The following is a 12,430-nucleotide window of genomic DNA, read 5'->3' as shown; positions in this document are numbered from 1 at the left end:
CAGAGGAATGATATCACTTTACGGTACAGAAGGGATCAAAGTTCATGACGGAGGGAGGGCATGAGAGCAAGCTGCGTGGTGGCTGACACGGGAAGCTGAACGCTCACATCCTCAATGTCACGCAGGATGCAGAGATAGCAAACTGGATGTAGAGGGAGCTTTTAATTTCAAAGTTCACCTTTAGTGATCTACTGCTCCTAAGCCTCCCCAGGGCCACCAACTTGGGGAACACATTTCTCATTCAAACCAAGACACTGTGAATCATGGTGAGAGAGTTAGGGCAGCGGTCGCTGCAGCAGCAGCTGCTCAGGTCATCGCAACAGTCAGGAAGCAGAGGAAGAGAGGTGAACAGTTGTTCTCAGTTCACTTTCTCTTTTTATACAATCCAGGATCCTAGTCCAAAAAAGATGGTTCCTCCCATGATCAACAGGTCTGACCACAACCTAAAACACAAACGCACAACCTGAACTTTGAAAAGACTGATCAGAATCAGGGATGGATGAGTTAAAAATGAATTTCCAAATTCTCCACATTCGTAAAGTTTCTCTGCAGAATAAATACTCTCCTAGACAATACCTTGTCACATTTTCATTCACACTCGAAGGGAATCTCTGGAGCCTTTGACGGTCCTTCAAGTCTGAAGTACAGTACAACATCTGTCACATTCTTCACATCTGTACGGTTTCTCTACAGTAGGAAGTGGTTTGTGTTTAATAGACTTAAAGGTTAATAAAGGTCAGATTTCTCCTCAGAATGACTTTATTTATTTTTTTTTTAAAGACTGAAGTAAAGTTTTGACACATTATTTACATCTGTGGGGTTTCTCTCCAGTGTGAATTTACTGGTGTTTGCTAAGTCTTCAGCAAGTATAAAATACTTCTCCACATTCTTCCCATTTGTAAGGTTTCTCTTCAGTATGGAGTAATTTGTGCAGAGTAAGGTATGAATGAGTGGAGAAGCCTTTGCCACACTCTTCACACTTGTAGGGCTTCTCTCCGGTATGAATTCTCTGGTGCTTAGAACGTCCTGAGCGAGTACAAAAGACCTTCCCACACACTTCACACTTGTAGGGATTCTGAGAATGAATTCTTTGATGTTCCTTAAGGAGCGAGGGGTAGCTATATGATTTCCCACACTCTTCACACTTGTAGGGTTTCTCTCCAGAGTGACCAAGTCTGTGCCGCATGAGGTACGAGTGAGTAGAAAAGGCCTTCCCACACTCCTCACAACTGTAGAGTTTCACCTCGGCATGGATTCTCTGGTGTTTAGAAAGTTCCGAGCGAGTTCTAAACATGCTGCCACATACTTCACAGCTGTAGGGCTTCACTCCAGAGTGAATTCTTTGGTGCTCCTTAAGGATAGAAGGATAACAAAATGTTTTACCACATTCTTCACACTTGTACGGCTTTTCTCTCGAATGGCCTAATTTGTGCCGAATGAGATACGAGTGAGTAGAAAAGGCTTTTCCACATTCCTCACAACTGTAGAGTTTCACCTCTGCGTGGATCCTCTGGTGCTTAGAAAGGTCTGAGCTCGTTCTGAACATGCTGCCACAGGCTTCACACTTGAAGGGCTTCACTCCGGAATGAATAATTTGGTGTCCCTTCAGGTTTGAACGGTAGTAAAACGTCTTCCCACACTCTTCACACTGATAGGGTTTCTCTCCGGTGTGAATTCTTTGGTGTTGGTGAAAATATGTGGACCTACGAAAGGCTTTGCCACATTCATTGCAACGGTATGGTTTCTCTCCAGAGTGAATTCTTTGATGCTGCTTTAGGGTTGAGGGGTAGGAAAAGGCTTTGCCGCATTCTTCACACCTGTAAGGATTTTCTGCAGAGTGAATTCTCTGATGTTGTTTAAGGAATGAAGGTAAATAAAAGGCTTTGCCACATTCCTCGCACTTGCAGAGATTCTCTGCAGAATGAGTTCTTTGATGTTGCTTTAGCAGTGAAGGGAAATAAAATGCTTTTGCACACTCCTCACACTTGTAGGGCTTTTCTCCAGAGTGGATTTTCTTGTGGATATAAAGTGCTGAGCGGGTACTAAAGGCCTTGCCACACTCCTCACATTTATAGGGTCTCTCTCCTGTGTGAATTCTCTGGTGGATAGAAAGTGCTGAGTGAGCGCTAAAGACCTTACCACATTCCTCACACTTGTAGGGCTTCTCCACAGGATGAATTCTCTGGTGTTGAATGAGGACTGAGTTCCAATCAAAGGCCTTGTCAAATTCTTGACATTTATAGGGCGTTCCCCCTAGTGAGTAAAAGTTGAGAAATGAATAAAATCTGAGCAACATTCTTTATATTTATAATGCTTATCTTTAATATGGAGACTTACTTAAATTTTATAGACAAATGAGAAGCTACATTTGAAAACCTATATTTGGTGTAATGAAATTCAGAAAGCACTGTAGATGGAAATAATAAACTTCTACTGAAAGATGAAGACAAGAAAGAATATAAAAATGAAATATTGAACACATTATCCACAGTTAAATGGCTAAGGAAGTTGTACCATCAATAATAATAAAAACTGCCTAAGGACATATGCTAAGAGAAATAATTCCACCAGACATGAAAGTACAGTATATCTATGTTGTGTAGTCTCTGTTGTTCTGATAAAGGATCATGACCAAGGCCACTTACTTGAAGACTTGACTTAGACTTACGGTTCCAGACAGTATGAGTCCATCATGGAGGACCATCTGGAAGCCAAAGCTCCCGCTCATCCTGTGCCCAGACCACGAAGCAGAACAAACTAGCAGTAGAAGGGGTTTTAACTCCGAAAGGACTTCAGCAGAGCTCCTAGTTATGCACTGCATCCAGCAAGGCTGCGCCATCAACTGGGGACCAAGGGTTCAAATGCAGGAATCCCATTTGACTATAGTGGCCAAAACTGTCTATCTGGATGTTGATTTTGATGGTCTTAAATTAAATGGATGTAGAATCACACAGTGTTAATCTTAAGAACAGAGTTTTAGTTTTGGAAGTTTGAAAAGATTCATTTCCTAAGACGTTTACCATCTATAACACTGTGAAATAATGGATTTCAAGAGACGAAGACAGTATGTTATGTTACATTTTCATAACAAGCAAACAAATTCCTAATATAGACTTGTGGAAAACTTTGAAATTTGTGTATAAATGACAGACTTTTGCTAAAGGCAATAGTATTGTCAATGAGTATGTCATAAAGCTAGCCTATTTGGTGTCATTCATGAGATAAAACAATTGAATAACAAAATATATAAGACATGAAAACGTGAGATTCATATTTGCCCATGAAGTGAACATATACAGTACTGATGTTCACAGAGCTAATGCTATATATAAATTTTATAGCTAATATATAAATTTTAATTTATATATATATATATGCATTGTACTTAGCATTGGACATTCAACTTACAGAAATATATAGGCTGCACGTAAAGAAATAATTTAAGGAAACAATACAGTAACACAGAAAATAGAACTTTGTAATTAACAAGTATGGACATGACATGGAAGAAATTCATGTTTACAGTCCGAAGTGTGTGCGAATTTTCAGACGGGTGGAAAACAGTAAAACGTCAGTTACAATAGAAACCCAGCAAAATTAAGAACTCTGACTACTGTAAATATAAGCAGAGCCACTGGAGAGGAAGACCAAAGCTGAGAGATGTAAACCACCATAGACATCTGGCAGATGCCCTTCTGTGACAACAGAAGACACAGACAGGGATTCTTAAAAGATGATGGCACTAGAACACCTGTCTCAGAGCTCAAGATGAAGCCTGGCTTTCAGTTGGATCTCTGGCCTCCCACTCTGTCCTCTGTCCCCCTCATCCCTACACACCTGGGTGCAAGGTCGCAGCTGCTTGTCTTTTCACATCTGAAGGCCCTGGTCCTTGCTCTAGAAATGTGACCAGGTATGGCTTACAGGAAGCAAGACCTATTTTGGGGAAAAAGGTAAACATCAATGTTAGTGTTTTCTAATCAAAATTAGCAACCTCTTCCACTTTAAGCTTATAAGAAAAGATTAAAGAATTGTAGAAAATTAGTTCATTGTTTTATGAGAAAAACATATAGAATATGTAGAAGTAATTTATAATCCAAAGATCTGTAGTTCCATTTACAAAGTAAATATGAAAGCTAAAGGGTGAAACATTTTCTTTAACATGTATGCTCCGTACTGCATAATACTGAGTTCATAGGATTACAACAAGAATAAAGAAAGCATATTAAAAAACAAATAAAACTATCATAAAGCCACATCAAAAACACAAAAAGAAATACAATAAAATATTTCTTGAAATATCAGCAATCTTCCTCATTTTTTCATAAAAGCAGGTATATAAAAGTTACTGCTGGAAAGAATAAATGCCCATAGGATGTTCTACAAAGGGAGGAAATTACATGTTGGTTGTACAATTAGAGTTCACTTATAGATGCAATCCTCACCCAGGAACACCAGGTTGCTGTAATTTTCCAACATCACATCCCTGTACAGATTCCACTGAGCAAGGTCCAGGCATTCCCACTCCTCTGCAGAGAAATCAATGGCCACATCCCTGAATGACAGCATTTCCTGAAATAAAAATAATTGATTACTATACATCTGAAAACCATAATAATAACATAAAACACCAGCATCGTGTGGTTGTGTAAACAACTCTAAATTTTGCTGAGGATAAGGCAAAAGTTGGAAGTGCTTCAGGCATAGGTATGTAACTGTTATGGAATAATCTTTTAGTACACTGTGAAGGTTTGTCATTTGGATTGGTTTAATAAAGCAATGAAGGGAAGAAGGATGCTGGATGGGTGGAGTCTTGGGATTCTGGAGATTGAGTTGGAAGAAAATCCATGGAAGTTCATAGATGAGGTAAACAAGCCCTGGGAAGCACATAGGTTAAAAGAAATGGGTGAATTTAAGTTGTAGGAGCTGGCTGAAGTCAAGGCTAAGCTATTGGCTGAACATTTATAATTAATAATAAGTCTCTGTCTCGTTATTTGGGAGTGGCTGCTGGGACACAGAGAAACTCTGCCTACAAGTAACATTCCTAAACTTCTGATATGATCATATGAATTCATCTTTGGTCTCACAAGGGTCACCCCTGACCCAACTTCAAGCAAAGAGAATGAAGAGATCCTATTATTTCATATGGATATTGGACTTTTAGAAATGTAAAAAGGAAATGAATTCATGCACAGGGGTGTATTACATTTGTCTTATGCTTGTTCTATATACCACAGAGATACATTTCTCAGAGGAGATTACATTTGTGTTATGCTTGTTTAATACACCAGACACAGATGCACAGGAGAAAGTCACAGTGGGGGAGAAGGTACTTATCAACTCTTAATATGCACAATCATGAATGTGAGATGCAGTGAAAATGAAGATTCCAACATAGCAGCTCTGGTACAGGTCTGGATGACTGCATTTGTACAGAGTTCAATAGCGATGCTATTACCAGAACACCAAGAAACTTGGGATGGGGCAGTCTTGAGATATAACAGTAATGGCGGAACTCAGCCAAAATGAAATAAAAAGTATTTCAACAGATTACAAATTAGTAAGTGTAGTAATAACATTTAAAGATTTAAAATACACTAGAGAGCACTCTAACTTGTCCCACTTCCTTTTTCCTGTCTTTTGATGTTTTTCTTTTACAGAGAGCTAATTGTCCATTTGCTAGAATCCTAAAGCAGGCTTTGGGCTATGCCTATGACAGCTATGCCTTGGTAACTGGAGGTCAAGGATTAGAATTTGGGATAATTGCTATTAATTTCTCCTTAAAAATTTAGCACAGGGGCTGGAGAGATGGCTCAGTGGTTAAGAGCATTGCCTGTTCTTCTAAAGGTCCTGAGTTCAATTCCCAGCAACCACATGGTGGCTCACAACCATCTGAAATGAGATCTGATGCCCTCTTCTGGCATCACAAACAGAATATTGTATACATAATAAATAAATATTAAAAAAATTTAGCACAAGCTCTTTGCCATGGCTCATTGTCTTCCCATAATTTTTTAATTTCATCAGCAGTAAAATGCACTATAATCTTTGCTGGGTCTATTCCTGCTAGTTGATGAAATCTCAATTTTCCTTTTATAATTAATTCAGAGACTTTTTCCACATAAGTTTTTAGTTTTTCACTTGGTTTATGTAGTAAGAAGATCCATTCTAAGATAATATCATCTCTCTGCATTAAAATTCCTGTAGGGGAAATTCTAGAGGGCAATATGACTAGGATGCAATTAAGATTTAGATTCACTCTATCTACATGTGCCTCCTGTAATTTCTCTTCAAAAACCATCAATTCTTTTTCTGCTTCAGCTGTTAATTCCCTGAGACTACTTGGATTCTTCCCTGAACTGTACATGACACACCAATAACCGGAGACCTTACATTTTATACTGATGCAAATAAATCAGGAAAGGCAGGGTACAAATCAGAAGAATTAAGTAAGGTGGAACAAAACCCTTATAATTCTGTCCAAAAGGCAGAATTATACGTTATTCTCATTTTACTAAAGGATTTTTAAAGAACCTCTCAAAACAGTTACAGATTTGCAATATGCAGAAAAAAATTGTCTTACATATTGAAACCACTGAATTTATACCAGATGATACAGCATTGACTTCATTATTTATATAGGTTCAAGATATAATCAGAAATAGGCTTTGTTCCATAAACATAAGACACATCCAATCCCATACAGGTCTGCCAGGTCCTCTGGCACAAGGTAATACAGAAACTGATTGATTATTGATTGGAAGTGGGCTGAAGGCCTCAGAATTTATAAGAAACATCATGTTAATAGCAAAGGTTTAAAGAGTTTTCTATTACATGGCAACAAGCTAAGGAGATTATAAAGAGATGTCCAACTTGTTCTTTCTATAACCAAACACCACCTTCAGGAAGTAACCCAAAGGATACCCAAAGGAATGAAATTTGGCAAATAGATGTGTTCCACTTTACAGAATTTGGAAAATTAAAATATGTATACCACACCACTGACACTTATTTAGGTTTTCAATGGGCAACTTCCTTGAGCCCAGAAAAGGCTGATTCAGTAATCATATATTTATTAGAAATTATAGCCATCATGGGTATACCTCCACAAATAAAGACAGACAATGGTCCAGCATATGTTACTAAGAATATGAAACAGTTTTTTGCTTATTATAATATAAAGCATATTACAGGTATACTCACACAATCCTACAGGTCAGGCAGTTATAGAAAGATCAAACTGAACTATAAAGGATATGTTACACAAACAGAAAGGGAATGGAAAATATCCCCAAAAATAGATTACATAATTCTTTATTAATCTTGAATTTTCTTAACACTAATGAGAAACAACAGCAGCAGAAAGACATTAGAAAAAAACTTCTAAATTAAAGCTGGTATATTGTGTTGACCTCACGATTGAAACCAGGAGATGTGTTATGTTGTGGAGGGTTTTCACTCTTGTTTTCACAGGATAAGAAAAGGTATAGATACCATCAAAATTAATAAAGATTCACTTTGAAAAAGAGAAACCTCTTGAGAAAGAGAAATGACAGCTCATCCACAGAGATGACAATCATGCAGGTGGTAAGAAAACCTCATAAGGATTGGGGCAGGGTTCTGTTCTTGTCTTTGCAAGAAAATACTCATCTTCAAAAAGTTGAGAGACCTTGGACATCTAGATGCCTAAAGATGAAAACATAATTATCCAGAAAGAATCAACAAACAAAGAAAAAACTGACTTATGATGCTGTATAATCTGTATGGTATAATTTGATTATTTGCACATGTATATATCTCTAATTAAAAATCAGAGCTGGCTTTGGAGTTGAATGGTGGCTCTATCCTTCTCTAAATCCAAGCATGTTGTTAACAAAAAAAATTCAGAATTCCTGTCTCGTGTCAGGAGCCATCTGTTAAGGGACAGAAAGAAGATAGATTTTAAGAAGAGATTTACTTTTCTCCGTGCCCATTTTGTCTATATCATATCTTTTGTTGAATATGTCTATATGAATGATGTTTAAGGTTTTAACAATGAACAGTAGATTTTCCTGTAGTAATCTTCGAAGCTTCCAGGAGGAAGATGGGGCCCCACCACAACGACTCCACCTGGTTGATATGACATCATGGTGCTGATAGCACTACTATGAGACTGATTTTTGGATAACAGCTGTGGAAATGGTACCTCTTCTTACAACGTTCTGGCCAGAACTCCAAATAAGAATTTCAATCAAACAAACAAGTAAACAAACAAAAATACCCTATGGACTACTCAGAGACCATTTGTGATTATGCAAAAACAGCAATCTTGAAACTTAACTATCATTTTACTTTTACAAGATCCCAGAGAAAGAACGTTGCCCCTATGATAGCTGGAAGCAACTCTAGAAGACAATGTCCCCTCTCCCAACAAAGTTTGTCCTGAGGGTTAGGGATACCATTTTGGGGTTGATTATTACTCACATAGGGTTGGGGTGGAAATTATATAGGCCCAGAGACAAAAAAAAAAGAGAGAGAGAGAGAGAGAAAATTGAATGGGATAATAGGTAATTTAGTGTGAACTTATTCACACTAATAATAATAATAGTGAGTAATAGAGTGAATACTTGTGAGCTACCATTTATGGACAATTTATATTGGTATAAATTTTTGTATTGATACAAGTTCATATTATATTTGTTATATTGAATATGCTATTTCTGCTTGCAATATTTGTACACCTATACAAATTATTTTGTCAGATTGTATGCATGCATGTTTCTACCTCTATTGAAGACATTTTGTATATTGATACAATTTTAGGATATATTTATTATATTGTATTATATATTTCTACCTCTGATCAAGATATTTACACACTGTTTACATTTTGAGGTCATTGTCCTCCTTTACTGCACAATTTGGAATCTGCCTGATTGGACTTCCTGCCTATTCAAGTAATATTATCTCCCTTCTCAGGTCTTCGATGCAGTTGAAAAATAGATAGTCATAGTTACCATCCTCTTATGATCTAGCCAAGCCATTTCCAGTACAAGACTTAAACTCCTTAGGATAGAATGTTTATTAAAACATTTAGCATATGTTCCTTGCTTAATATTGTTTATACTGGTTTTTTTTTGTTTGTTTTTCGAGACAGGGTTTCTCTGTGGTTTTGGAGCCTGTCCTGGAACTAGCTCTTGTAGACCAGGCTGGTCTCGAACTCACAGAGATCCGCCTGCCTCTGCCTCCCGAGTGCTGGGATTAAAGGCGTGCGCCACCACCGCCCGGCTGTTTATACTGGTTTTAATTCTAATCTTATAGTTGATATCTGTTCCTAGTATATATAGTTTTGTATTGGGTTTGGAACTCTCTTATTTAAACAAAAAGGGGAGGTGCTGTGGGAGCTCCTTCTGCTCCTTCAGCCAATAGCCTTTAAGATACCAGCCCACTTGGGCATGGCCTCTTATACTATAAATGCAGCTGTAAAGCCTGTGCTCGCTCTCTTGCTTCCGGTTCTCGCTTCTGGCTGCTAGACTCTATTCCTTCCTGTTCCCCGTTTGTGTAGAGGACTGTGATATATGACAGTGATCTGTGAGTCTCCCCTAAATAAATAACCCTTTATTATACATAATTCTGAACTAGTGTGGGATTGTTTTATATTCCACCATCAGGGGAAGGCATCCAAGTTACAGAGAAAGCAGAATGTAAACCATGGAGGGCTGTGTAGTGTTTTAACACACAGGGCTTGCCTGAAGGTCTGAGAGTAGTACTAAGCCACTAGAGACCAGGCAGTCATGCCCTGCACCTTTAATCTCAGAACTCGGTACACATAGACAGACAGATCTGTTAATTCAAGGCCATCTTGTGCTACACAAAACTGATCCAGTCAAAAAGAGAAACAGAGTCACGGGGTGGTGGCTCACTAGAGAGGTGGAGACAGGAGTGATATGGTTGGGCGGAGAGAAGACTATAAGGCAGTGGAGACAGGAGCTCAGTGCAGTCTGAGGTGCAGTCTAGGCAGTCAGTCTGAGGAGGCAGTCTAAGGACAGGATCACCCCTTTGATCTGAGCACTAGCAGAAGAAAGAACTCCAGTGGCTACCCACTCTGCTTCTCTTATGTGTCAGCTTTCATTCTGAGTTTCTGTTATTAAGAACGATTAGAATTTTTAATGCAGGGCTGCAATAGTCAAGAAGTGAGGATGGAAAGGGTCAATGATTGACATCTCAGATTAGATATTTAAGGAGCACAAATATGAACAGATCAGAGGAAACCAGAAGAGAACACCATGAGGTCCTGACAGAAACTAATACAAATCAATAATCAAAGATAATGAACATCTTCTGCAAATATTAAATATTCCTGGAGGAATATTTAAGCAAGGCAAAGAGTAGAATCCTCCCTCATACAGCAAATGCAAACAATAATCTAATCACCAAAATTTAATGTCTTTAACTAAAGCATTTTTTTGAGATTTTTAAATTACATCTCAAATACAGCCAATTGACCTTCTCAAGTATATATTTTGAATGCCACTGTCAATTAGATTTCTGTCTGTCACTGTTAAGCCAAGTCATAGGAGCCATACACTGTATGTTCATAAACTACATCTTAAACTTTTTTTGACACAGAATCTCATTTAGCATAAGTTGGTCTTGGGTAATCTATGATATAGAAGATGACTTTAAGTCCTAATTCCCTGGCTTCACAATGCAGAGATGACAAAGACGCACGAAGAGCAGGCTTCAAGTTTTTTGTTTGTTTCCTGCTTGTTTGGTTGTTTTCAATCACAAGTGTATTTAAATTACATATACCTAAAGGGTCTTAAGCCATACAAGAACATACTGCTGCATCATCCCTCCTTTGTAGGATACCAGTTTTGATGCTCCAGGCAGTGTACTCTTCCCACTTTACATAATGTGAAACACAAAGCAATTCTTGTCCTGTCGGCAAGTAGCACTAACTAGGAAGTGTCTATACTTCACTTACAGTCAGCAGAAATAGTAGTACTGAAGATACGATATGCTAAAGTGCATGCTTCTTTTTAGTGGACTTTAATGCCACACAAACACTTGGTTTGACTTAAAGTGCTGTGAACTATGAAACCACATAGAAGATGAGCTGGGCATCTGCATGTACAGACCAAAGAACCTGAGTGAGCAACAGGTCTTCAAATTCACCTTTCAGTCTTTCTGATACTGAATGAATACTTCCGACATCACAGTCTCTGACATAACTGGATGAGGCACTATTCTCTAGGTTTTCACTCTGCAATACGGAATCGATAATGGCTTGGACGATGCAAAGCTCAAACCTTCTCCTCGAGGACATTATGCTGTCCCCATATGGGAATGTTCAGTGTGAGGATTCTGGTCACAGAGGTGACCAAGAAGGATTCTCGTTCAAAACAACAGTCTAGAAATCTAATAATTTATTCCAAAGAAAATGGGGCTAACACCCTGTACACCAATCTCCTTAACAGAACTCTGTCCCTGGAAACTTCCATCAACTCACACCAAGAGTATTAGGACAACCATAAAATACAGGAGGGGCCTGATCTCCACTTGTTCCAGAAGTCCCGAGGAATCTGAGCACAGTCAAGTGAGAGTGGGTTAGCTAGGGTGAGCACGTTTTCCCAGACAAGCTGGACGTGGGCTCCTATAACACCTTGGGTGCAGGCGGTGCGCTGGGCAACCCTGCCGGGGGGGGGGGGGGCAACCGTACACCTTCCACCATTTCACACTCTGAGCTACAGAGCCAGCTTTCCCACCCCAGAAGCGCACACTGGGCTCTGGCAGCCGCGTCCTAACAAAGCTTTGACTCACAGCTCCACCCCCATATCGTCTTCCCACCCTAGACCTGCATCCAGGCTCACTGGCCCAGCCCAGGTCAGCACAGCATCTCCGAGTCCGCTTCTCTCTCCGCCTCTGGCCAGCCCCAGCTCCGCACCCTCCAAGCCGAGCCACCCACCCGCACACTCAGTCCCTCCGGCTGCGCTGCTCCCTGCACCAACCTCCATGTCCGACATCCGACCGAGAGCGGGGAGCACGACCCAACACCAGCGAACTTAGGAGGAGGACAAACGTCTGCAGACGGGATGCGGAAGTGCGGCTCGCGGGGCGGCTGCTGTGACGTCGCAGCGAACCCGACTACATTTCCCAGGATTCTGTGGTCACCCCACAGTCCACAGGAGAGGATGAATGGAAACGAGCCCTGTTCCCACTAAGTGCAGGCTGGCAGGCTGCTGTTAAAGTCCAATTGGAAACAGGGCGTGTTGGAACGTCAGTTAGACTTCCTCAGGAAGGTTTACATCTGATCAAACCGTCGTTCAAAAAGTCATCTACTCATTATGAAGTCTTACTACCCTTACAGAGAGGTGGCTTTCACTGAATTGTACTTTAACGAAGCAAGAGGCTAAAGTGGGAGGGCTGTCACTTGAAGATGACTTTCGAAATC

At 39.6% G+C, this 12,430-nt stretch overlaps 1 protein-coding gene across 1 annotated transcript in view; it reads right to left on the bottom strand.

Moving 5' to 3' along the window:
- LOC121433598 (zinc finger protein 58-like) overlaps positions 1-12,069 on the bottom strand; it is a 33,825-nt gene extending 21,756 nt beyond the window's left edge. Inside the window, exons 1-4 of the mRNA XM_041632086.1 lie at positions 11,988-12,069; positions 4,443-4,569; positions 3,838-3,933; positions 878-2,253 (exon numbers count right to left, since the gene is read on the bottom strand). Coding sequence (XP_041488020.1) covers positions 878-2,253; positions 3,838-3,933; positions 4,443-4,569; positions 11,988-12,002 — 1,614 coding nt within the window. The 5' untranslated portion in view covers positions 12,003-12,069. The remainder of the gene's footprint in view (positions 1-877; positions 2,254-3,837; positions 3,934-4,442; positions 4,570-11,987) is intronic.
- Between the last annotated feature and the right edge of the window lie 361 nt (positions 12,070-12,430).

The sequence above is a fragment of the Microtus oregoni genome, unplaced genomic scaffold (assembly GCF_018167655.1).
Source record: "Microtus oregoni isolate MIOR12 unplaced genomic scaffold, Mior012 000040F_ref0000088, whole genome shotgun sequence".
In the NCBI taxonomy this organism is placed as follows: domain Eukaryota; kingdom Metazoa; phylum Chordata; class Mammalia; order Rodentia; family Cricetidae; genus Microtus; species Microtus oregoni.
This window is presented reverse-complemented; position numbering and strand designations above follow the sequence as displayed.